Raw genomic sequence first — 27260 nt, forward strand, 5'->3', positions numbered from 1 at the left:
TTACTTGTCAAATTATAACTATTGTGTACTTAAGCACAGTTTTGGCCCATGTTTACATTATGGTTGCCATTTAAGAGTTATAGAATTAACACTAATTGTCATTTCTGCTGCCCATGGCCAAACAGGAAATAAAATTATAAACTAAACTAAGCAAGATTTTTTGTAAAATCTTAAATGTAATAATGTTAATGTTTTAGCGGAATGAGTAGTCATATGCACATATGCAAGTTTTACATGACACGTCATAATGGAGTTCATACTTAAACATATATCAAATAATAAAATGATGAGACAAAATGTATCAAAAAGTCTTCTTTTTTTTTCTACAGAGACAACATGAACTTTGAAACAGGAGAGGATAGCAACTTGGCGTAACAAAAAAAATTGAAATCACATTTTTTTAGACTTGAGTATAGTAGTATATAGACCAAATGCACCATTTAGACTTTTTTTTTTCATTTTGAGTTGAGAAAGTTACATCATTCAAAGATGTTTAAAATGGATCTTGTGTTTTAAAAAGTTAAGCCCAAATGTATTAATACTTTACAAAGTTAAGAAATGTATGCCCAAAATCCAGTTTTAAATGTGTAATTAAGTAACATAAATGACATCAATGATGGTCCAAAAAAAGGCTTTGAAACTGCATAATCAGAATGTAAGCATGTCACATTTACAGTAAAAATAAAATAGTAAATATCTGGTCTTTGGTTCTCAAATATTGATATAGGTACCAATAGTCAAGTTATTTTGTGGTTCTAGACTTTTGTTGGCATCATGATATCTTATTTTACTGTTTTGGTAAAGATACACCACGTAGCACCACCTTCTCCACATGGAGATTATCATTGTTGTGTTGCCTGAAATGTTCCAGAGTATGGCATACCATACTTAAGCATCTCCATGGAGACAGCAGGTGACAGCAACAGACCTCACTCACATGTTTTTCAAGGTATTTTTGAGCAATAAAATATCTCTTATAAATGCAAGCTAGATAAGTTAATACCATATACTGTGGAACTTTGCAGGCAAAGCAGTAGCAGCTCCATGGCGACAAGCTGGTGACCCATCCTCCACCAAAAAAGTTACATAATGCATCTTTAAAAAAGTAGCGCTTGTCCTAGTTTAGTCCTAATTCAATTCTAGCCTCAGTATAGTCTTGGTCAAGTACTTTTGGCACTTGAAAATCCATATATTTGTATTATATGGATTGTGATACTAGGTGTAAAAATGTAAAACAAAACTTATTTCAGTATGCTGCCAACTCAGCTAGAGCAGGGGTGGGCAAAATTTTTGACCCACGGGCCAGTGGGCTCTAAAATTTGACAGGGGCCGGGCCAGGATATATATATGTATATATTACATTAGAGATTTTTTTTTACATGTGCCAAATCATGAATATGCAAGGCTCATTGTACAAATTGTTTTCCAAATGCAATTTATTAAATTTCAGTTAAATACACACAGCAGAAAAACTTGGGTAAGGTTAAATGTTGTTCTATTTTAATATAATTTGGTCACATTCGACGGGCCGGATTAATCCGCCCAAAAGGCCATGTGTGGCCCCTGGGCCGTAGTTTTCCTATGTCTGAGCTACAGTATACGTAACATTTAGCTAAACTTTCTGAACTTACAAGACCCAAACACTAAGAAAACTGGTTGTTTGCGCTAACCTAAATGGCTAAATGCAGAGTAATAGGGCAGTGATCACTTCCCATAGCCTTGCTTCGTATCTTGCTGTCACACAGATTTGGCAGTAACACAGATGACAACACAAAATAATCCAATCGCCATCCGACATTTTTACCCCTAGCATTCATCATATAGGTCCAAAATGTGTATGCATATTGCTGTTCTGGGTACAACTCTCGAAAACTATCAACAAACCCGGCTGCTAACAACTGGCTAAACCCTTCTCTCTCCTCTGGTGTGAAACCTGCATTTTTCTTATTTCCTTTTGGATTTTTTATGTCAATTTCTTGGTGTGCGACATTGAGATCTCCACACAAGATCAGTGGTTTTTGCTTGTCCAGGTCGCTGAGGTAAGCCTTGAAGTCTTCGTCCCAGATTTTGCGGTAATCGAGACGGACCAATCCTTTTCCGGCGTTCGGGACGTAAGCGGTAACCAGGAAGTAGTTTGGGAACTCTGCAGTGATGACCCTCCCCTCTTTGTCGTGCTCTTCTTTGCCTGGATAAATGGTTTGTTTCATTTAGTTTATATACTACAGTTTAATGCAATTATGATGCCAATATAGCAATGTTTACAAAAATTGCACCAATATTATGCATTTTATAATCAACTCAGTTAATAGTAATGATGAATAATTAAATAACCGTGTAGCATGTGATTTTTGTACTAGTTTAGCAGTACATTTTTCAAGCATCTCTAAAATTCATTAATATGTTAAAAATATGTACTTCCAAAGTTAGTGTAAACAGAATCCTTATATTAAAACTTAAGCATTGCAGCTGTGATCAGATGTGTATGTTATCATATAAACTGGAGATAAGAGATTAGATAATTTTCAAATCTCATTTAGACTCATCACTCACCGATGCCGTATGTGACTTTAATAGGTTCATTCTTGCAGAGCATGGCCACCCCACTGTAGCCCGTGTTCTCCTCTGATGTGGCCCAGTATTTGTGTGGATATTCCTCCATTGACAAGATGTCTTTGGGCAGGTCCTTCTGTGCACATTTGGTCTCCTGAAGGCACAGGATGTCTGGGGACTCCTCACGTACCCACTGGGAGAGAAAGGTTCAAAGCATCTTTATTATCAATGCATGGAACAGTACTAACACATACACAGACAAACAGAAAGAGTCACACAGCAAATATATTAAAAATTGGCATTAAATAAAAATTGCATTAATGATTAGGGACAGGGAAAAGACGTGGGAATCAGATGCTCTTAGTTCTGGGCCAACCAATATAACCTTCTTGTCAAAGCCTTATCTCAGATCTCAGAAGTAAGCAGGGTTGGGCCTGGTTAGTACTTGGATGGGAGACCACTGGGAATACCAGGTGCCACAGTGAGGCACCAGTAGCACAGCTGCTGTTGTATCCTAAGGCAAGACACTTAACCCACATTGCCAAACCTAAGTGTTGGTGGTGGTCAAAGGGTTCAGTGTTGCAGAATGGTGGAAAAGTAAGTCTGCCCTACGGCAGCTGTGAGTACATTCATTTGAATAACGCATGAAATTGTAACACTGGAAAAGCGCTATATGTAATTTTTACTATAACAGTACATTGAAATAATGACTGCTATTAATCAAAATTCCAATGAAGAATACACCAATTTGTGACAAATTTGCATAGTCCTGCTTCATACCATAATACATGTTTTAGATCATTTTCACATGTTAGTCTACAGTGCGCACTAACTCCAGTGCACACTAGATTTAGTCATGTTTACTTTACTTTAGGTCAGCCTTGTTCACAAGCCATGTGAAAGGCCATCAGCTGATCACCAAACTTCTATGACATTGCGCTTCAAGCAGACAGAGCCCCATGAATATACATGCACACGCTCACTTCCCTGGCTCCCGAAAGACTGACTTGCCCTGCTTATATACCCTTTCAAACCAGAAGTACCTCTCCCAGGTAAACACCATTTACTTTCACGGTAGGTACAACTTTGGCAGGATCTCATACTACTCTGCTTACTTATTAGGACCTAAATCCCTTTAACTCAGTGTTTAAAATTCAAAATACACAAAGACATTGAAACTGAAGGGTATGCTAAGTAATAAAGCTTCATAGCTGCATCACATATACATATTTCAAAATATTGAATGCATATTAGTTTGAATAAAGCTTTTTAGATGCATTATATAATTCATATATCATATCAAAACATAATAACTCATATATCCTTTGAATGTTGTCATGTAGGCACCATTTTTATACTGAATTCATATCCTTTGAATGTTGTATCCTTTTGAAGAATGCCTAACGAGCACTATGCCCTGACACTGTAACTATTCATTTCTTATAACAGTCCTCCTTTAAACGCAACATTGTGTTCTGAATTATGAGAAATAAAAAGGGGGGGGCTCTGCAGGAAACTCCTTTACAGAGATAAGGCTGCCGGAGGAGACTCAAGGCTGAAAAACAGACCAGTGCAGCCGGGAGATGTGAACAAGGCCAGAAGGAGGAACCAAGGCCTCAACCTGCTCAACATAATATTTGCATATTCATGTTGCATGTGGCATTTTTCTGTTTCGGGGCCAGGGGAAGGCAGACAGACCGCCTGCTGCACATTCGAGGGATAGATCATTTGACTCTTAACTCCGGGTACTGATTGAACTGTCAGGGTATTAAACAATTGAGATTTGAATTGACCAAATCAAGTCGTCATTTTGATAGAACACGCCTAACAAAAGAAAAAGAAGTTAACCCAGGTGTCTCCCCTCCACATGGTTCAGCCCAACGACCACTCCCAAGCCTTTATCAATGTCCAACTTACGGCACAAACCCTCTTTGTCTGGACCATGTGGAGTCAGGCAAGACTGGCTGCATGTGTTGTTACTGAAGGTAACTGAATTCACTATATTTAACCAAATAAAATATCTTTCAAGTAACAGGTGTGTGCACTGATTACATTAAAAGGTAGACTAACTGAAAAACTAAACTAAACAAAAACGGGATAGTTCCGTTTAATTGTATATTTAAAAAAAAATACTGAAAACCATCTAGTAATACTAGCATTTGTGTCCTTCATGCAATGCACTGTCAGTTTCCAAAACAAATTCTTATCAGTGAGATGGTATCTCAGAGTGTCCAAAGCCCATTTAATGGCGAGAGCCTCCTTCTCAACATTTGAGTACCTTTTCTCTCTTGGAAAAAGTTTCCAGCTAATATACTGAACTGGAAGTCGGTTACCCTCCTCCCCTTGCAGCAACACCTTCCGCCCCACACCCGAAGCATCAGTCTGTACAATAAAGGGCAGTTCAAACTCTTGAAACTGCAAAACTGGTCACTGACACAAGCAGTGTCTGAGATCATTAAAATCATGTAGTTTCAGGACTCCATTTAACCTGTACTGGGCTATTTTTCCGGGTCATATCTGATAAAGTCCACCAGCGCCTGCTCTACTTCAGCACCCAGACATACTGTATGTGCCCTGGCGCAGAGTTACACACATGTAGAGACATGTTGAGTGTGGCAGTTCCAGCGCCATCCAGTCCTTCTGGTCTCTGGCCCGTCACCCACGGAGACACCCGGGACGACACGCGGGTGTCTCCGTGGGTGACGGAATTCTGAGCTGAGTCTAAGCTCTCCACAACCTTGCCCGTCCATACCTGTCTGACTTCAATCACATCTCCACACCTGCCCGCTCCCTCCACTCCTCCTCTTCCCTGCACCTCACTGTCCCTCCCGCCCGTCTCGTCACTATGGGGAGCAGAGCCTTCAGCTGCTCTGCTCCCCAGCTCTGGAACTCCCTCCCCCATGACCTCCACAACACACATTCACTCACACTTCAAATTTAAAACTCAAAACTCATCTGTTTAGAAAGGCCTTCTCACCCTGACCTCTCTGACCATTCATTTTCATTTTATTTTTGTAACACCCAAAATCACAACAACAGTTGTCTTGAAGGGCGTTCATATTTTGGTTGATGGGGAAAACCGGAGTACCCAGAGGAAACCCATCCAGACACGGGGAGAAACATGCAAAACTCCACACAGAAAGGCCTGGGCGACCCGGGGATCGAACCAAACCTTCTTGCTGTGAGGCATGAGTGTTGCCACTCAGCCACCGTGCCTACACACAAAAACAAACAGGAAAATCAAACAACAGGAAAAATCGGCCAGGCGAGGAGGGAGGGGGGTGGAGGAGGGCCAGGCGAGGAGAAGGAGAGCCAGGCGAGGAGGATGAGAGCCAGGCGAGGAGGGTGGAGGAGGGGGTCCAGCTGTCATCGGGGCATCTGAAAGAGTTACACTCCACAGGGGGAGTGGGACAGGGGACAACACGTAAAAAGCATTGCTAATGAGAAAATAGGACAAAGCAGAGGATAGTGCTCAGGTTGCCATACTTCCCCCAGCTTGTTATCTCCTACTGCAGCCTATCTTATCCTGGGTTTTAATGTCACTCCCTAACTCCCTCACTAAGTAACCTGGTCATAAGCTATACCGAAGAGGAAGGTTTTAAGCCTAGTCTTAAATAAAGAGACTGTGGGGGCCTGTTTAACCTCAGCAGGGAGTTGATTCCATAGCACAGGAGCTTGGTAACTGAATGCTCTCCCTCCCACTGTACTTTTGGACACTCTAGGAACCACTAATAGTCCTGTATTCTGAGAGTGGAGTGCTCTGTTTGGCTGGTACGGGACAATAGCATCTTGCAGATTGGATGGGGCCATACCGTTTAGGGTTTTGTATGTCAGGAGGAGGACTTTGAATTTGATTCTAAACTCAACAGGAAACCAGTGCAGATATTTTAGTACATGACTGATGTGGTCTCTTCTTTTAGTTCCTGTTAGGACTCTGGCCGCTGCATTTTGGACCAACTGGAGGCTTCTTATAGTACTTTTGGGGCAGGCGGCGAGCAGAGAATTACAGTAATCAAGTCTGGAAGTAACAAATGCATGGATGAGTTTTTCAGCATCATTTTTAGGTAACATATTTCTAATTTTAGTTATATTTCGCAGGTGAAAGTATGAGGTTTTACAAGCTAGGTTTATATGGGCTGTGAATGAGAGATTTTGATCAAATAGGACTCCAAGATTTTTTACAGTAGTGCTAGAAGCTATATTCACATTGTCGAGTGAGATTATCTGGTCCGACAGAGAATCTCTTTGACCTTTGGGACGAACGACAATGACCTTTGTTTCTTCAGGATTTAAGAGCAGGTAATTCAAGGACATCCAGGTTTTGATGTCCTTCACACAGGCACTGAGTTTATCTATTTGATCAGTCTGATTTGGTTTCATTGATAAATACAGCTGAGTGTCATCAGCATAGCAGTGAAAATTAATGCCATGTTTTCTGATAATGTTACCCAATGGCAACATATACAGAGTAAATAGGATTGGACCAAGCACAGATCCTTGTGGAATACCACAGGCTACTTTAGAACAGGGAGAGGTCCTCTGGTTTATACTAACAAACTGGTACCTATCTGATAGATAGGATTTAAACCATTTGAGGGCAGTCCCTCTGATTCCAATGTCACATTCTAACCTCTGCAGTAGAATGTTGTGATCAATTGTGTCAAATGCTGCACTGAGGTCCAGTAGGACCAGGACTGAAGCCAGCCCGTTATCAGCAGCTAGTAGTAAGTCATTTGTTACTTTAAGCAGTGCAGTCTCTGTGCTGTGGTGAGCTCTGAATCCAGATTGAAATTTTTCAAATATATTATTGTCCTGCAGGTGGCGGCAGAGCTGTTTCACCACCACTCGTTCTAGAATTTTTGAGAGGAAGGGAAGATTAGAGATAGGTCTATAGTTGGCTAGTTCATCAGGATTTAGGTTAGGTTTTTTCAAAAGGGGTTTAATCACCCACTTAAAGGACTGAGGAATGTAGCCATTTTCTAACGACATATTTATTATGTTATGGATGGAATCTATTATTAGGGGGAGGGCTTCTTTGAGGAGTCTGATTGGAATAGGGTCGAGCATACAGGTTGATGGTTTGGACGACATGAGGGCTGAGGTAATCTCCACCTCATCAACAGGAGTAAATTTATCTAATATTATTAGAGGATCTATGTGGGATATTGGTATTACAGACTGGATTAGCTCAGAGACAAAATCAACAAAGCTACTCCAAAAATCAGCTCTAATGGTTGTAATTTTGTAATCGAAGAATTGAAGAAAGTCATCACAACTAATGTTCGAGGGGATAAGAGACTCATTAGTAGTGTGGGAGTTTGTCAGCCTGGCTACAGTGCTGAACAGAAATCGGGTTATTTTTGTTAACTTCTATTAGATTTGAATAATATCTGGTTCGGGCTTTCCGCAGATAAGTGAACAGGCAGAGCTTCCATGCCTTCAGAGACTGCTCAGAGCGCAAGCAGCGCCAAAGCTTCTCGGTGCATCTTATGGGCTCGACACACGGAGAGCAATGTCCCTCGCTCTCCATTTATTTTCAATGGTCTCTGTGCGACACTGCGAAAATCGCTCGTCTCTTTCACCTCCGCGACAAGCGAAAGTCGTGCACGTGAAAACCTCGCGCTCGTGCATGTTGACGTGCACACACCGGCCTGTGACGCGACAAATGAGTCTGGGTGAAACCGATCCCATCCAGGAGCGCGCCAAAAGCATTACTGAGGCAATCACTGCCGTTATCAACATGTATGTTGAAATCTCCAACTATAACAATCCTTTCCCAATTCAAAACTAAACTTGAAATGCAATCAGAAAACTGTCAGGAAGTCAGCATATGGACCAGGAGGTCGATAAATTATTATTAATATAACAGCTTTTTGGTTTTTCCAATTGGGGCACGTAATGAAAAGTGCGAGGCTTTCAAAGGAGAGGTATGTATAGTTGGGTTTGGGGCTGAGAATGAATTAGACTGGAATGAGAGATGACGGCCACACCACCACCTCGACCTGTGCTCCGGGCACTCTGAAAGTTCATGTGACTTGATGGTGTAGATTCGTTTAGTCTAACATAATCATTTTCCCGAAGCCATGTTTCAGTTAGGGCTAGCAGATCAATATTAAGGTCGCCAATTAGTTAATTTATTAAAAGAGACTTGGAGGAAAGAGACCTGATGTTTAGCAGTCCACATTTTACACACTCATCATTTTGTTTATTTGCAGCACATTTATTTATTTTTATTCAGTTATGAGATCTGACAGCTTCCTTGTCAGAGTTTAGGGGTGTTTTATTTGTGCTTTTTGTACGTGGGTCTGTTTGGAGCTGTTCTCGCTGACTGAGTTGTGCCTCACTGGTCTAAACTGCTCTCTAACTCACTATTGCTGTGCTTCCCTGAGCTATTCTGCGTGCTAGTCTTACCTGGTCAATCTAGACTAGCAATCATATTCTGAGCTAACAGGGCCGAGCCAGCCTGCGTGGGATGGATGCCGTCTCTACGTATAAGCCTAGGCTTCCCCTCAAATGCCCTCCAATTATCTATGAAGACGACACCATTCTGCAGGCACCACTTGGTCAACCACTGGTTGACTGCTGAAAAGCGGCTGTACATTTCACAATTGGTTGTAAGGTATTTTTTAACAATGTAATGCTACCCTCAGATGCCTGTAGCCCTACTCACCAAAGACCCAGTCTTCAGTCTCTTTCTCCTCTTTGACGCTTGCATCTGAAACGTACATTTCCAACAATTTCACAATTGGTGTAGGTTGGGAGGGGGCCAGAGAAGTACACGGACTCCGACATCGACTTAGCCAATTCACAGACTGCCGCTATCTGTAACTTAACCACCTCTGACTAACCGCGCCGAGTACCGTTACCCCCCCCCGTGTGTATAACGATCCGGTGGTACCTATTCTTACTTTTCTTTAAGAGCCTAAGATTCCCTTCGATGTCACCCAGTCTGGCTCCAGGATAACACCGCGTGGAAGCTGCAGGCAGTTCCACGTCCCTGACTATGGAGCTCCCTATGACTAAAGTGTCCCGGGTCCCGCTCAGGGGAGCAAACCTGTTCTGGACAGCGAGCTCTCTACTCTCAACCCTATGTCCCTGCTCTGCTACAGTCCCATTCTCAGCCCTGTGTCCCTGGCTTGTCCTAGTCCTACGCTTTCTTTTAACTGTCACAAACCTGTCCTGGTCTGATCCCGGCTGCACGGGTTGCGCTGGGGGGCTAGTCTCGCTAGCTGCACTAAAGCTACTGCGGTCCGCAGTCCCTACTGCTGCTACCTGACTGTACCTCGGGGTCAGAGCCTCCAATGAGCGGATCCGCGTTTCTAACTCTGAAACCCTGGCCTGCAGGACTGCCACTACACTACACTTAACGCAGCTGTCCCCCTCATCATCAAATAAACCAGGGTCATCACTCCACATATGGCAACCAGGGCAGGGAAGAGCGAGAGAAGAGGAGGAAGGTTTAGACATGATGCTAGTCGGCTAGGCTAATTCAGGCTGAACCGAGAGATAGAGGGGCTTAATCCACGAAGTACGGAGCAATAGATGCTGAATGAAACTTCGGTGTTTAACAAAGTATTCAGGCACTAGTGTAGATGTTAGAAACTGCTTTTAAAACTGTAAGGATTCGTGGATTAACAATTTCAGGAGAGAGACGCTAGATATACAACTCGCAAAATAGAATGCACTCACCCGGAAATGACGTCAATCTGTGTTTGTCACCATAACTGCACTGTTTTTTAATCTATATTTGCTTTAATCTATATTTGTTTTTTAAATGTATTTTTCATCATTTTACACTGTTTCATTTTGTATTGTTCTATTTTGGTGTCTTGATGTAAGGCGACCTTGAGAGCCTTGAAAGGCGCCTAACAAATAAAATGTATTATTATTATTATTATTATTAAAGTCGCAAAGTGGGATCAGGCATCGATACCAACCTACTAACCCCAAGAAGGATCTCGGCCTTCTCTTGGGGTTGGTTAATGGGATTACAGAAATTGCTTCCACTTTAATGAATACCCCCCAGCTCTGATCACATAACCCAAGTACTGCACCTCAGGCTTGGCAATGTGGCACTTCTTGGCATTGATGACATGCCTTACCTCTTGGATCCACCTAAAGACATCAGACAGATGCATCAGGTGCTCCTCCCAGGACTGGCTGAAGATGACGATGTCGATGTAAGCAGTCCTCAGCTCCTCTTAGCATCTTGTCGACAAGACTTTGGAATGTGGCTGGCGCTCCATGTAGACCAAAGGGCATCAACCTGAAGAGGCCAATGGGCACCTGAAAGTTTTTCAAATCTCTCAAGGCTTTGTCCAGAGGCACTTGCCAATACCCCTTGCAGAGGTCTAGGGTTGTCAGGTAGCTTGCATGACACAGCCGCTCGATCAGTTCATCTACCCTTGGCATTGGGTAGAGGTCAAATGCGGACACTGCATTCACCGTGGAAAAGTTCACACAGAATCTGAGCCTTAGCTCTTCCTTTTTGGGAACCAAGACTACAAGACTGCACACTCACTGCACAATGGTTCAATAATCCCCATCTCCAGCATCTCCTCTACATCTTCCTTTTACTGTGGGACATATTTAGCTGGAATGTGACAGGTAGTGTCTCTAATGGGCTGCTGTTCTGGTGAGCGTAGGCAGATCTGGTGCTGGATGAGGCGAGTGTGTCCAGGTTTCATACTAAAAAGTTCATTGGTCATGGAAATTTGAAGATTCTGAAGTCTTGAAGTCTCTTTTTAAGGGTCTCTTTCCTTAATCCAAGTGCAAAGTTCCGGATTCAGGACTTTAAGGAACTGCTTCAGGATGATTGTATCTCCAATTTGTTCTTTGGTTTTGGACTTTGAATCCATCCATTTATTGTAGAGCTCCTTAAGTCGGACCTGTAGCTCCTGCAATGTCTCCTCTTCTCCCAGCTCCGATGAACGAAACCTCAGTCAATAAGTCTCTGTGCTGATCTCAAACTTATGCAAAACAGCATAAGTTTGAGATAAACTTTATTACAGTTCATAGTGTCATCAATGTCCATAGCAACGTACGCTGAGCGTGCTCTTCTAGTTAAGAGTGGTGCAAGGTGGAGAGCCCACTCATCATATGACCACTGGCATGCCTGTACATTTCTTTGAAATGTGCACAAGTAATGTTCAATATCCTCACCATCAGTGTAGGGTTGCATTTTAGGGCCTTTTCACTTGCAGTTTCTCATGGTGCTGGATTGCATGGAATATATTTGGTCAAAATGAGAGCTCTGGACCATCCATTTGTGCTATGCTTTTTTGCATTTCTCGTTGGAGGTTAAAAATGTCTCTGCATTTCTCATCCTCTTGTTGCATGAGGCGATGTAGTAGACCTGAAAGTAGATCTGTTTTTGCCTCAGCACAAGACTTCTTCAGGTTCTGTCTGGGGGATAGCCTCCCACTGGCCTGTATCCCACCACTGCCACCAAATGTGGGGAAATGCTGGCCCGATGCGGTCGAAGTAGGGGGCAGACAAAATTTATTTCAATCAACGTGGTAAGAAATAATACATATTTACAACCAAAATTTTGAAAATAAGGAAAAACCCATGTGTACCCAGCTATACTGATTCTCCCGAAAGACTGACTTGCCCTGCTTGTATACCCTCTCAGACCAGAAGCACCTCCTCCAGGTAAACAGCATTTACTTCTCAGGTACGGTAGGTGCAACTTAAGCAGGATCTCATACTACACTGCTTACTTATTAGGCCCTATATCCCCTTAACTCAGTGCTTCTCAATTATTTTCTATCATGCCCCCCTATAAAGAAGAACCCCCCCCCCCCCCCCCAAAAAAAAATAAAATAAATGAAATGATATAATGAAATTTAATTAAATAAAATAAAAAATTAAATTTAATTTAAAAAAAATTAAATAAAAATTAAATAAACATCAAATGACTAAATTAAAATTAAATAAATATCAAAATAATACATTAAAATTATATAACTATCAAATTAAAACAAGTAATTTAGCAATTTGGTACACCACCTTATATGATGCTCAGTGCTTGCTGCTTTAAGTGACATTTACAAAGCGGGATGATTGTTGGCAATATTTGGCACGTTTACGCTGAAAAAACTCCAGCGTCTTATCAGCGTGACTGAGGTGTAATGAGGTGGCGCTTTAACTTATTTGGCTTCATACTGTCCGCTGCCAACATTTTCAGACACAGCAGACACCGGTCTGTCCTCGTGTCCCACCGGAGTCACGGTGAAGCCAAGCGCTAAATACGCTTCATCAGACTTCCTCGTCTTATTTTTCGGGTGACTTTACCTCCGTCTATATCTGCCTTTCTTTTCATCCCTGTTAAAATGTTTTCCATAGTGTCTCTTTAGCAAAAGTGTTTCTTGTTCACTGCCCTGTGTCATGATCTGTTCGCTCTCTCCTGCTCTTTGCTGTGCGCGCGCTGCGTACAGCACGTACAGTACTACAGTACTATTTGAGAACCACTGCCTTAACTCAAATAGTGTTTAAAATAAAACTATAAACCAGGGGTGGGCAAACTACGGCCTGGGGGCCACACATTATTATTATATTAAAATAGTTAAGGGTAAACCTTGTTCAATTTACCTTAATGTCAATGTTTCCCCAAAAGATAGTGCACTTCAGCTACATTAACATTGTTCATGTGTATTACTTTCTTATTCTCCTATAAGCCATTCTGCAAGAACGAACTTATCAAAGAAAAGAAAAATGGATAGAGAGCACTGAGTGTTTAATATGGAGGGGACAACAAACTACTTTTTCACTGAAGTCTGATCAAAGGTTGCATGCCTAATATGCCAAGAAATTCAAGAGTCAAGTACCAAGGCAAGTTTTTTGCTGGCATTCAAATGGGCAGAAGCTAGGCAAGCTTTTAAAAGAATGCATTTGGAAAACAATTTGTACAATGAGCCTTGCATATTCATGCTACATGTTACAGGCCAAATCTCTTATGATTTTACACACACGCACACACATATATATATATATATATATATATATATATATATATATATATATATATATATATATATATATATATATATATATTTATTTACACACAAAAATACACAAAGACATTGAAACAAAAATTAAAAAATAACTTTACAGTTCTCTTATCTACATGGTCCAGCCCACAACCACTCCCAAGCCTTTAAAAATGGCTGACCTAGAGCACGCCCCCTCTTTGTCTGGACCGTGTGGAGAATCAGGTAAGATTAGCTGCATGTGTTGTAACTGAATTGACTACATTTAAACAAATAAAATATCTTTTAAAGTAACAGTGTGCTGATTAAATTAAAGGTAGACTAACTGAAAGGCTAAACATAACAAACCCAGGATAGTTCTGTTTAGTTGTATACTGAAAAATTATTGAAAATGAACAAAGGTGTGAACAAAATTACGGTGATGTTAAAGGGACAAAGGCCCAAAAAACTATGCATAAGAAAACGACACACAGGCAATCCCAGGCTCACCTGCATAGACAGGCAGGAGGAAATGTGAAATTAGACTGATCCAAGCAGCAGCTCTGCAGCACCCATTCACAAAAATATACATGACTTTTTACCCAATTCCAAGCACCAGACAGTCTATGCTTGCACCGTGGACTGCATACGTCAGCCCCGCCCCAGAGTGCGTGTGGAGCTGCTCCGAGACCTCCTGTTTCGAGCGCTCTCGGACCGGCCATTTACTGTGGTCCAAAATGCGACTGTCATGTTCATGGCCCAAGCGCATCACTCTCAGTGTGAGCTCTTTTACATCAACCTAACTAGTGGCAGTGTGAAAAGACCTTAGTCATCAACTATATTTTCATCTAAACCCAGAGTATAACTCAAACTCACATCAAGCCCCTTCTTCTTGACCCAGGCCCGGAGCCCGTCCACATTCCAGGAGGTGATCTTCAGGTTGGCCTCTCTCCCGTCTGTGCTGCTCAGTTTGTCTGGAGGGTCGTCGTACAGGATCGGGGCTTCAGGCTCTTTTGCTGGCTTGGCTTTCTTAGCTGAACCTGACAAAAAAGAAAATAAAGTGCAACATTTGGTTCACTTTAACAAATATTTAAAAGCAAAATTATAGACGCAGCTAGTCATTCTTTCGTCCCTAATGTTTTCATGCGTGAAATTTTTTTTTGGTAATTTTGATCAATTTCACAATTATTTCATATGTACTATCTATAAATGCTTATTAACTTATTTAATGTCTGTATTTTTACTCTAGTATTGATCATTTATAAGCACTTTTCTTGAATAGTATAATTATAATTAAAAAATCCAAATAATTGTGGCTACTAGTAATCCTTAATTGTCATTGGGTCACTTACAATAGACTCTAAAACACATGCCAACAGAGATTGTATCCAAGCATTCAGTCTAGTCAAAAAATAAGAAATTTAAAAATCGCTCGCTAGTCAACTACTATAATAATCATAGCTGCAACCCTTCTGAATGGCATTGTATTTCTTTAATATCTATGGCAGATATTGAAGGACAGCTATGCAGCCTATGGCATAGTTATCCTGCGCTGTGCATTAAGGCAAATTTATTTGTATAGCACAATTCGCACACAAGGTAATTCAAAGTGCTTTATAGAATAAGAAAGGCATTAAAATCATAATACAACAAATCAAAACATAAATAATCATCTTAAAATGAACATTTTATCCACAATGATTCATTTGTAAAATACTTAACACTGTAGTGTTAAAATATAATTCATTTGTATTGCATTGTTTTTGAGTGTGTAATAATGTGTAATACCGTTCTCTCCCTCAGCAGCTCCATATTCTTTCTTGCTTCTCTTCATTTTTGAACTGGCTCTAACTCCAAACACGCTCACACCACGCACACACAACACACACACACAAGACGCTGGTGACAAAGAAAAAGAAAATAATGTTTGTGAAGTTCTTAAACTAAAAACTGCGTCATCAGAAGAAACAATATATTACTGATTATCACACCAGAAAGCAGCTCAATTATTTGAAGCATCGCTGAAAATGTGTGCCAAAGTTTTAAAATTCACGGTGATTTAATTTCATCTTTTAGTTTTTTGCTCTGGATCCCACCTGGACATTTAAGTGAGATTTAAGTGAGTAATTCAGTTCTTTGCATGCACATCCCACTGCTAATTTCACCAAAATAAACGAATCAAACCTTTGCACGATGTTATGACAAAAGTGTAAGTAAACGCCATGCTAACGCTAGCCTTGCTTCTCTGACAAAGACAATAGCAGCAGGGGCCTGTTGGTGTGCAGAGAATAAATTAACCGTGAAATTACACCCCCAAAACTACTCTATTCAACAATCTATCCATGCCAAACCGAGTTAGATAATTATTGAGAGCTTGAGATCAGCCATGCGTTTAAATGAAAATACATGCAAATAGAAATCGTACGTGTACCTTTGCAACACGATGCGAGGAGCAGATAAATGATTTTCCTCAGTCACTCCCCCCCAATCACAAAACGAAAACTCAGAATGCTCAACCCACGTGTTTGCATTGCTTTATTAGCGCCTATCGTAAAATTTACCGTAAAACTAAATTCAAAATACCTCAAATTTTATTGTATAGATTTGAGTTTAAGAGAGTTATGATCTAGGCAAATAAAATTGAATAATAGTTTGTTATACATATTTTTTTAAGTAATCTGATGTTATTTTTTTGTCAGGCAAAATCCGTTGCAGCCTTTGTTGGGGTCCTGAAAAGGGACTTCGGTAGCATGTTGTTAGTAGTTAGCAGAAAATTCAAGATTAATACATTTTCGAGATATACTGGTCGCTTCTTATGAAATGTGAGCGAACATGTTGAAAGCATGATTTTTATTTTGCCTATGTATAATATGGTGTAGTGAAAAATATATGGAATTATATTGTAGACATGCATTTACCATGTAAATAGTTGTCATGTTTCAATGAATGCACTAGTCACTAATCTGTTCTTCAGTGCATATATGTTGAAGTCAAGATTAAATAATTAAAACATTGTGGAAAAATATTGCAGATAAAAAAAATCTTAGCTTTAAAAAACAGTTTACATTTTAATAATATCTGCTTCTTGGATCTAAATTTTAAATGTATCTAATTTCTGTGTTGAACTGGTCCTATGTTTTCTATGAACACATAATAAAGAAATGTATTTACCTGTTATACACATTTATTTCATATGGATTTATCTCTTAAACGTATCTCTTCCCAGTTTACCATGACGATAGTGATTGGTTTTGAGGGCAGTGCCAATAAGATCGGAGTGGGCATTATCAAAGATGGAGAGGTGCTTTCGAACCCAAGGAGGACCTACATCACTCCTCCTGGACAAGGCATGTATACTCAGTTAATATTAATTTCAGTAGTGCATTGTTATGTTTAGTTGTTAGACATTATTATTATTGTTATTATTATTATTATTATTATTATTATTATTTTGCTTTTCAGGTTTTATGCCCAGTGACACAGCCAGACACCACAGAGCTGTCATCCTCACCATTTTAAAAGAGGCACTGGATGAAGCAGGACTCAAGCCTCAAGACATCGACTGTGTAGCCTATACGAAAGGTAACACATTCACTCATATTCTATATATACAATTTTTTTTTTTTTTTCACATAATCAACGGAAGGTATATTGCTTTGTGTAGAATATTCCTCATTATGGCATTATAATGCATTTATACAATTTTTGATGTTTTTTATTGCTCAGATTATACTTTGAAAACATGCAGTCTTATTGGGGGCGGATTGACCTCTCCACAGATCTGACTAGTAACTATCCCTCATGGCATTAGCTGCTTGTCTCCATGGATATAGATGGATATAGTTGATAATTACAGGCAAAGCAATAACTACATGGGGATGTTGTACCCTCCAGAAAAATTACATAGTGTACCTTTAAAAAATGTATTACCAGTGTATATATGAATAATAAAGTCTACTCATGATAGTACACATAACCTGTCTAATACTGTTCTTGTGTGTGCATCAGGTCCTGGAATGGGTGCACCTTTGGTGACTGTGGCTCTCGTGGCTCGGACAGTGGCTCAGCTTTGGGACAAACCACTGCTGGGAGTGAACCATTGCATCGGACACATCGAGATGGGACGCCTCATCACCAAAGCACACAACCCCACGGTGCTCTACGTCAGCGGAGGAAACACACAGGTGGGAAATTGGTTTAAAAACAGGGGCTTAGGATGTAGAGCAGCCGTCTTGTAACAGTGAAGTCAGAGGTTTGAATCCTGTTCATGCTAGCTCATACTTTTCTATCATTTAGCAAGATACTTAACCCTCCTTGCTTTTCTTGGTGGAGAGACTGTTGGTGCAGTTTGGCATTTATGTCTCTGTTGATGGGATCGGCATGTTAGCCTCATAGCGTCATTGCCTGTGTAAATGTTTTTAGAAAAAATGCAAAAATAAACTGCTGATGTCAACAATGGACAATTTTTTTGGCTTCTTTCTGATTAGTCTGTTATGCTGTGAAGCTGGCATAGTAATATTATATATTTGATTCTTGCCAATTGATAACCAATATGTATTTTTTTCAGCTTAGACCTTTTTTTAACCTTTTCATCATTCATTTTCTTAGGTCATTGCTTACTCTGAACGGCGCTATAGAATATTTGGTGAGACGATTGATATCGCCGTCGGTAACTGTCTGGACCGGTTTGCCCGAGTTATAAAGGTTTGTATGTTTGTCATTTATATTTGAGAATATATGATCCTCCTCTGTCCTACTTTTTATGTGATTTTATATAGATTTTATTTTAACTCCCTGGTTGAGCATATAACTGCTGTATTAGTGTTGGCATATATTTTATTTTATATTTTTCAATTTGTTATAAAAGTATCATTACATAATAATCACAAAGGAAGATATTTTCAATTATCAAACACAATACTAATTTTCTACTACTACGTACTACTACTTACTACTACGTACTACTTCTTACTACTACTTACTACTACACATTTTAGATTTCGAATGACCCCAGTCCAGGCTACAACATAGAGCAGATGGCCAAGAAGTAAGTATTACAACTATTAAACTGTATTAGACATTATTGTAAAGGTTAAAATGACACTTTTACTCTGTTTTTGTCTGCAGAGGGACTCAGTATGTGGAGCTGCCATACACAGTGAAGGGAATGGATGTGTCTTTTTCAGGCATTTTATCTTATATAGAAGTGAGTGAGTCTTTTTGGAATACTACTGGACTTTTCTCATAAAATCACTGTCATAAACTATATGTGTTTTTGTAGGAAGCTGCCAATAAGATGTTAAGTTCTGGTGAATACACAGCAGAGGACCTGTGCTTCTCTTTGCAGGTGAATAATATTTTTTAAAGCTTCTAAAATATGCATATCGTTTGCTAGTCTGATTGTTAACAGATCTAGTTTACATCACATTGTTATAGATTTTGAATAATTGCCTTTCCTATGTCTCTTACATTATTATTGCAAAAATAAATCTTGGAGTTGACTTGAAATTGAAAGTCGTAAGAGTAAAAGAAGACTCAATTATTGCTTACATTTGCCATTTTGTTTTAATTCTGAAACTAAACCTAGACTAGACCAGGACAAAACCAAGACTAGAAAATTACCAATCCAAGTCTGCATCATTGAGGGCTAAGCTGGATGTGAACTTAATTTAAAGATTTCTTAGCTAGGTTTTGAAAACAATGCTCTAGTAATGCTGCTTCTTGATGTTTTTGAGTTGTTTTGTTTTGAATTGAGCAGTACCGTCTCTGTCCTGTAGGAGACACTATTCTCAATGCTGGTGGAGATCACAGAGAGGGCCATGGCTCACTGTGGTTCACAGGAGGTGCTCATCGTTGGAGGAGTGGGCTGTGAGTCAAACTAATGATCTCATGAAACACAAAGGACAAGATAAATTTCATAAATGGATTCCAAAAATAAATAAAAAAGCATTTTAAACTAATGTAAATCTGCAAATTCATGTTTTTCAATCATTCACACTTCATTTATAAAGCGCTTTTTAGGGGACGCAATCAAATTTCAATTAGAAAATCACAAAAGCTGCAATTTTTGAAGTACTTTCCTCCAATTCCCTCCACATAACAAAATATCCTGTCTCATCCTGCATAAAACTGCTAACCCTGCAAGTTCTGAAATGTTATTCTTGTATTAGTTTGTCAGTTTAATGTCTTTTTTTCTGGACACACTTGAATATGAACTTGAACAGAATCACATAAAATGCAAATCGAATCACAATTGCTATGCCTGTCAGAAAAAACACAATTTGATAATTTTCCCAAATCATGCAACCCCAGCATTTTCATACAAAAAATTGCTAGACAAAGTGCTTATATCTTGATTGATTATATATTCGCCTATGGGCAAGTTATACATAGTGTATCAATGTGTGTCCTGTGCAGGTAACCTCCGTCTGCAGGAAATGATGGGAGTTATGTGTGAAGAGAGAGGAGCAAAACTCTTTTCCACTGATGAACGGTAAGGCTGTTCACAATAGTTCTACCAATACAAAAACAAGGTGGTATTTTTATTTTTGATGCTTAATCCTGGGAGACCAATGTAGAAAGTTACAATGCATTGTTCCCCTTGCTGAATGATAAAACTACAGATCATTTATTTACTGTATTGTAAAATACAGGTCTCAGAATCCTTACATTACCAAAATGTCCTAATGAACCTTATTGGATGAAAATAACAAAAATATTCTTTAAAGGTAAAATTTTGTATAGCTTAACGGGTCGATATTACGCTATTTTCTTGATCTATGTTATAATGCTGTTTCCTCATCAAAAACATACCTGGAGTTTGGTTTTGTTTCATTCACATATATTTAAGACACAAACCCTGCATATTTAGGCTGAGTTTTTCTCTGAAATGTAAAACACCCTGTTCCTGGTGTGTGTGTGTGTGTGTGTGGGGGGGGTGTGTGGGGGTGTGTGTGTGTGTGTGTGTGTGTGTGTGTATATATATATATATATATATATATATATATATATATATATATATATATATATATATATATATATACACACACACACACACACACACACACCCCCACACACCCCCACACACACACCCCCACACACCCCCCCACACACACACACACACACACACAAAACTGGGTTAGGCTCCAACAAGAACCTTTAACATCCCAGAGTCATTTTCTATTTGGGAGTGACTTTTTCAACCATGGACCACTCCTGGATGAGTAAAGGCTAACAGAGGTTCATTTTTGTGGAAAATAAATCTATCTGTATCTAATCTATAGAAAAAAGTTACATATTGAATCTTAACAGAATTCATTGCAGTGGTTGTGTGGTTGAATAGTACCCACCTTATTTCCAAAGACGATTTATCTTTTCTCAAATGAAAACTGTTACAGCATAGTTCCATGAGGCAGGAGCTTGCGCCAGCCTTTGTCAGCGTACCATGCTCCTTCTCTCCAGATAAATCTTTTGTCCTTAAACTCCTCAGATTCTGCATTGACAATGGAGCCATGATTGCTCAAGCCGGATGGGAGATGTTCCGGTCAGGGCAGGTCACAGAGCTTGAGGACTCATGGATCACACAGAGGTAGTAAAAAAAAGTTTATTCTAATGTGGGGCTGCTTTAGTATGCTGTGAAATTATGGTATTGTATGGTATTATGGTATGGTTGATGGCTTATTATTGGTGTAAATATCGGTATAGGTTCAGAATATTTGTAGTATTGTAAGTATTTCAGCATTGAAACTGGCCCAAATGAAAGACTCATGTGAGGCTCAATCTGCTTTCTGATTGATCTTGAGAAACAAAACTTAACTTTTTAAAGTATTTTTTTTGACTTGGCCATCATGTCCAAAGTGTTTCTAATCAAGAATAAATCAACATTGAAAGTATCAGTAAGAGCTACATTTGATTTGAATATGTTTACGTCATGTGTGGGAACACAGTTCAGTCATGTTCATAGAATTTTAAATGATAATCATACATGTGGTTCCTTTAATTTCAGGTTCAGGACAGATGAAGTGGAGGTGACTTGGAGAGCATGATCTTCAGCTGTGGAGTAATGCCACATTGACTGTACAGACTCTTGGACAGAAATTACATGATGCTTGTGTTGGGTTTGGAAAGAGGTCACATTTTGGAAAAGTGTGACACAAAATATCTATTGATATTTGGCTCATAAAGTTAAACTCTGACTATGCCTCATGGTTGTTTGTGTGGACATGTCAGCTATAGACATAAATATTTCCGCTGTGTGATGTCAATAGTAAGTCAAATAGCTGGCAAGTTCAGTATATTCTACACAGATATGTCTTGCTTATTTGATTGGCTTAAAGTTATAGTAGTATACAAGTTACTACAGGGCATTTCACTCAACCTATACAACCCCAATTCCAATGAAGGACACTGTGTAAACTTAAAATACAGAATACAATGATTTGCAAATCCTTTTCAATATATTAAACTGAATTAACTACAAAGACATGATATTTAATGTTTAAACTGATAAACTGTATTGTTTTTATGCAAATATTCACTCATTTTCAATTTGATGTCTGCAACATGTTCCAGTAAAGCTGGGACAGGGCCATGTTTACAACTATGTTACATCACCTTTCCTTTTAACAACAATGAAGCATTTGGGAACTGAGGACACTAATTGTTGAAGCTTTGCAGGAGGAATCCTTTCCCATTCTTGCTGAATATACAACTTCAGTTGTTCAGCAGTTCAGGTTCTCCATTGTTGTATTTTCATAATGCGCCACACATTTTCAATGGGAGACAGGTCTGGACTGCAGGCAGGCCAGTCTAGTACCCTCACTCTTTTACTAAACCACGCTGTTGTAACACATGCAGAATGTGGCTTGGCACTGTCTTGTTGAAATAAGCAGGGAAAAAGACGTTGCTTGGATGGCAGCATATGTTGCTCCAAAACCTGTATGTACCTTTTCAGCATTAAGATCTGCAAGTTACCCATGACATGGGCACTAACATACCCCATACCATCACAGATGCTGGCTTTTGAACTTTGCGGCAATAACAATCCAGATGGTCCTTTTCCTCTTTGACCCGCAGAACACAATGTCCATGATTTCCAAAAACAATTTGAAATGTGGACTTGTCAGACCACAGCACACTTTTCCACTTTGCATCAGTCCATCTCAGGTCTGCTCAGGCCCAGAAAAGCCAGCTGCGTTTCTGGGTGTTGTTGATATATGGCTTTCACTTTGCATGGTACAGTTTTATCTTACACTTGGAGATTTAGCGACAAACTGTGTTAACTGACAGTGGTTTCCTGAAGCATTCCTGAGCCCATGTGGTAATATCCTTTACACATCCATGTCTGTTTTTAATACAGTACCACTTGAGGGAGCAAAGGTCATGGGCATTCATTGTTGGTTTTCGGGCTTGCCGCTTACGTGCAAAGATTTCTCCAGATTCTCTGCAATTGTACGTTGAGAAATGTGCTTAGATTGTTGGACTATTTGCTCACGTAGTTGTTCACAAAGTGGTGAACCCCATCCCCATCCTTTCTTGTGAATGACTGAGCCTTTCGTGGATGTTCCTTTTATACCCAATCGTGACACTCACCTGTTTCCAATTAAGCTGTTCACCTGTGGAATGTTCCAAACAGATGTAGTTTAAGCATTCCTCAACTTTCCCATTCTTTTGTTGCCCCTGTCCCAGCTTTATTGCAATATGTTGCAGGCATCAAATTGAAAATGCTTGAATATTTGCATAAAAACAATAAGGTTTATCAGTTTGAACATTAAATATCGTGTATCATCTTTGTAGTTTATTCAGTTCAGCATATCATTGTATTCTGTGTTTTTTTAAGTTTTACACAGCTTCCCAACTTCATTGGAATTGGGGTTGTATAATAGATTTTATGTTTGCAATTAGGGCTTTATGACAGCAAAAATTGAATCATGATTTCATGGTCTGCTATTTTGTTGATGGTCAGATCATGATTCAGTAATTTTCTAAAGCAGCTCTAGGTTCTTTTTCCTCCCCCGATGCTATTATTTAGGCTTGATCATACTCCTTTTTCTTTTCCCTCCCTATCTTTCCTTTCCTGCTCTGTCTTCTCTCTTCAGCCCATGACTTTGCCATCTCCCTCTCTCTTTCCTTTCTTTCTCTTCTCCTTACTGTCCTTCATCTTTCTTAATCTCTTCTGGTCTTCTCCTCTCCTCTGTCTTCCCTTTTTTCTGTCTGCTGCTCTACTTCTCTCCATACTTAAACTGGTCAGATTTTTGCAGACTTGCCAGAGGACATTAAACAGCAAACCACATACAGAGCCTTCTCCTAAAACATAGTAAAGATTAGAAAATTATAAAATTATAAACAAGCTCACACATACAGTATATAGTAAAAACTCTTAATGATCACAGGTTTGCTGGGAGGTTAGCCAGTTCTTTATGTGTTTTTTGTATGAGCTGTATGGGGTTAACTCTAATGCTGCTGGGAACTGAGTTCCATTGCTGAGAGGCTATAACTGAGAATGTGCTCTGACTGAATGCACTTTTCCTCAAAGGAACTATACAATCTCCATGGGCTGCCCCTCGATTGAGACGTTGTGTCGTGGTTCTAGTGCTGATGAACTGGGTGAGCGGAGGAGAGGACTGTCCATGAATAATTTTGTAGATTAGACAAAGGTTTGAATACTTAATGAGGTTTTCCCAACTTAACAGGTTATGTTTTTGGAGAATATTGCAATGATGGTGTCTCAGTGACTTCTTATCCAGTATTTTTATTGTCTGTTTGTAAAGTTTTAGCGTTGTTTTATTTGCCTAGGACCATGTAGTAAAACAATAAGTGATGTGTGATAGAACCATTGAGTGCATGAACAATTTTGCTGCCTTCAAGGATACGTGAGATCTGATGAACCGAAAATTGGATATGTTGAGTTTTAGTCGATTGGACACCTTTTTTTATCTGAGATTTGAAAGTCAGTTTGGAGTCAATTACTATTCCAAGATATTTGAATTCTGAGACTTGTTGAATCTTTTCTCCACCCACCCAGACATTTGCATGTATGTGTATTGTTGGATTTGGAAAAATACATTGAAACTGTTTTACTTTAGCCATTTAGAGATGTGAATAATGGATTGTGTTTGTTTTTCTGCCACTTGTGAAGGGTTATTGCCATGTGTGTAGATAACGGTGTCATCTGCATACATTTTGGATATGGACATTAGGACAAACTGACGGGGAGGTAATTTATATAGAGGGAGAAAAGCAATGGACCTAGTATAGAACCTTGTGGAACACCTGTGGATAGAGGAAGGGGGGTGGAGTGTGACTCTGACAGACTGGTATCGATCCGTTAATATGATTCTATCCATTTTATTGCATCAGGTGAGAAGTTGAAATTGTAAAGTTTTGTTAGCAGTATTTTGTAATCAACTGTATCAAAGGCTTTCTTTAGCTCTAGAAAGACTGCACCAACCACGCCACCTTTGTCTAATAAATGTTTGATGTTTTCAGTGAAATAACTGTTTGCGGACTCAGTAGAATGCTTAGCTCAAAAACCAAACTGCATAGAATGCAGTGGGAATGAACTGGTGTTAAGATGTGTGATTATTTGCTGAGCTACAATTGTTTTTGCTATTTTAGACACTGCAGGTAGGATACTAATAGGTCTGTAGTTGCATACTATTAAACAATCTCTGCTTTTGTAAATTGGAATTACAGCCACTGCTTTTCAAACCCTAGGAAAGACCTTCTCAAGTATGGAATCATTTAGAATTTTGGTTATTGGAGGGAGGAGAGTTTGACTGAGATCTTTTAATGTAAATGTATCTATGCTAAATATGTCCTTTGTTTTCAATAGTTTAAGTGATTTTATTGTCTGAGCAACATGAGTTTCAGTGACACTGACTAATTTGAAGGGTGCCTCTGATGTGAATATAGGTAAATTGTTTTTAGATGGGAAAGACTGAGCTATTGGGGAAATGGACTCATAGAAAAAATTATTGAAGGCCTCTGCAATTTTTTGTGGGCCACTTGTTGTTTTATCATTGACTTTGATTTCTAAAAGCTTTTTCTTTTTAGCATCATGTCCTGTAAGATTTTTCAGGTGCTGCCAAACAGTTTTTGAATTACCTCTTGCGTTTTCAATTATAGTCAGGGAGAAGTTGGCTTTGGCTTTTTGTATGTTTTTTACAACCTTATATTTAATGTTGTAAACAGTTTTGTTTTTGTTTTTTTTACACTAGTCGTCTTGCTTTTATTTGCATCTTTCAATGCTAGATCCCTCTCCTTCATTAGTCTTAGGATGTCTGAATTCATCCATGGTATCACATTTTTATGTTTGTTGCTAATTTTGTAGCTGAAGTTTTTAATTAGACTTTCAATTGCAATTGAAAAAACTTCACTATCCCTTTCATAGCTTCCCGATAGTATCCCTTCCCACTCAATCTGCTGCACTGCATTTTTAAAAACCTCTTGTTTGTTTTTTTAGGAATTTTGACATATTCATTTTCTTTGGTTGTTGGGTAGAATCTCTTTTTTGAAAGATTTCTTGCTGTAAGGATCAGGTTGTGGTCAGAAAGACCGGCTAACATGGTGTAGGCTTTAATTAACCTCTCAGGTCGATTCGTAAATATTAGATCAATCTGGGTGCTACTTGACGGTGTGGTCCTTGTGGGCCCTTTAACCATTTGTACCAGCAATTCTTTTGAGATGTTTTCTGCCAGATTTGTCCTCCCAATTTATGTTAAAATCACCAAAAATGTAAGTCTCTTTGTTTGTTCCTTAACAAACAAAGAGACATTCCTTAAGTAGTGTTTCAAAATTGTAAGAATTAGTTATTATAATGAGGATTTGACGGGCGTCTTCATCCACACCGGCCCTTAGGAGCCCCTGAGTGATGGATCTGAGTGCTTTCAGGTTTCATGTACATGTATACTTCATCCCTGCTCTGCGCGTTTACATCAGAATCAGAAGACTTTTATTGCCATAGTCTGTGAACACAGTTCACAAACTAGGAACTTGCTTCGGTGAAAAAGTGCAACATAAACACACTGAATAAATACAAATACAAATAAGGCCATGCACAAAGTTAAAAAGATATGCTTAAAAAATCAAATGAAATACTTAAAGGGAGAAAATATATACAACAGCAGCATCAAAACAACAGTGCAAACATGGCTTATTAAAGTGACCGGTGTTATTAAGTGTCCAGTTTAGTGCAGATATTATAAAGTGTTCATGAGACGAACAGCAGAGGGGAAGAAACTGTTCTTATGGCGAAAGGTTCTGGTCCCAATGGACCGTAGCCTCCTGCCAGAGGGAAGTGGCTCAAATAGTCCATGTCCAGGGTGAGAAGTGTCAGCTGCTATACGGCCTGCTCGCCCCCCGAGTCCTGGAGACGTACAGGTCCTGTATAGATGGAAGGCTGCAGCCAATCACCTTCTCAGCAGCGCGCACAATGCGCTGCAGTCTCTGTCTGTCCCTGGCAGTGGCCCCAGCGAACCACACAGTGATGGAGGAGGTGAGGATGGACTCAATGATGGAAGTGTAAAACTGCACCATCATCTGAACTGGCAGCTTAAGTTTCCTCAGCTGCCGCAGGTGGAACATCCTCTGCTGGGCTTACATTAGAGGTCTGTTAAAAATCAACCTACTTTTGTCTGAGCGGCCACACAGGGGGCATTGCTTATCCTGTGGGTCCTGCTGCATTAAAAGTATTAAATGATATTATAGTAATTATAAATTATTCATGTCGTGACCACAAAT

The 27260-nt window shown here is 39.5% G+C and overlaps 2 protein-coding genes across 3 annotated transcripts; one reads left to right on the forward strand and one right to left on the reverse strand.

The window, feature by feature from the left end:
* Positions 1-298: 298 nt before the first annotated feature.
* apex1 (APEX nuclease (multifunctional DNA repair enzyme) 1) lies at positions 299-16023 on the reverse strand. Its single transcript, XM_033976299.2, has 5 exons — positions 15952-16023; positions 15309-15419; positions 14397-14560; positions 2551-2743; positions 299-2185 (listed from the first exon to the last, which is right to left on the reverse strand). The coding sequence occupies exons 2-5, from the start codon at positions 15352-15354 to the stop codon at positions 1671-1673; spliced, it is 918 nt and encodes a 305-aa protein (XP_033832190.1). The 5' UTR covers positions 15355-15419; positions 15952-16023; the 3' UTR covers positions 299-1670.
* A 245-nt stretch (positions 16024-16268) lies between these two features.
* osgep (O-sialoglycoprotein endopeptidase) lies at positions 16269-21842 on the forward strand. 2 transcript variants are annotated; one of them, XM_033976205.2, is made up of 12 exons: positions 16269-16342; positions 16747-16867; positions 16983-17102; positions 17529-17704; positions 18129-18224; positions 18518-18567; positions 18648-18726; positions 18802-18867; positions 19298-19388; positions 19938-20013; positions 21010-21108; positions 21526-21840. In XM_033976205.2, the coding sequence occupies exons 2-12, from the start codon at positions 16753-16755 to the stop codon at positions 21563-21565; spliced, it is 1008 nt and encodes a 335-aa protein (XP_033832096.1). In that variant the 5' UTR covers positions 16269-16342; positions 16747-16752; the 3' UTR covers positions 21566-21840. The 2 variants fall into 2 exon arrangements, with proteins under 2 accessions (XP_033832096.1, XP_055081642.1); XM_055225667.1 differs by lacking the exon at positions 16269-16342 and having other exon boundaries at positions 16714-16867; positions 21526-21842.
* The last annotated feature ends 5418 nt before the right edge of the window (positions 21843-27260 follow it).

Source organism: Periophthalmus magnuspinnatus, chromosome 12 (genome assembly GCF_009829125.3).
Source record: "Periophthalmus magnuspinnatus isolate fPerMag1 chromosome 12, fPerMag1.2.pri, whole genome shotgun sequence".
Classification (NCBI taxonomy): domain Eukaryota; kingdom Metazoa; phylum Chordata; class Actinopteri; order Gobiiformes; family Gobiidae; genus Periophthalmus; species Periophthalmus magnuspinnatus.

Bases quoted from the DNA above. Each gene is read 5' to 3' on its own strand.
- osgep (XM_055225667.1), top strand. From the start codon at position 16,714: ATGGATTTATCTCTTAAACGTATCTCTTCCCAGTTTACCATGACGATA. The intron at 18,727-18,801 runs GTGAGTGAGTCT...GTGTTTTTGTAG, and splicing joins GCATTTTATCTTATATAGAA to GAAGCTGCCAATAAGATGTT. The intron at 21,109-21,525 runs GTAGTAAAAAAA...CTTTAATTTCAG, and splicing joins GACTCATGGATCACACAGAG to GTTCAGGACAGATGAAGTGG.
- apex1 (XM_033976299.2), bottom strand. From the start codon at position 15,354: ATGAAGAGAAGCAAGAAAGAATATGGAGCTGCTGAGGGAGAGAACG. The intron at 14,561-15,308 runs GTATTACACATT...CTTTTTTGTCAG, and splicing joins AGCTGCTGAGGGAGAGAACG to GTTCAGCTAAGAAAGCCAAG. The intron at 2,186-2,550 runs GTGAGTGATGAG...CCATTTATCCAG, and splicing joins TAAAGTCACATACGGCATCG to GCAAAGAAGAGCACGACAAA.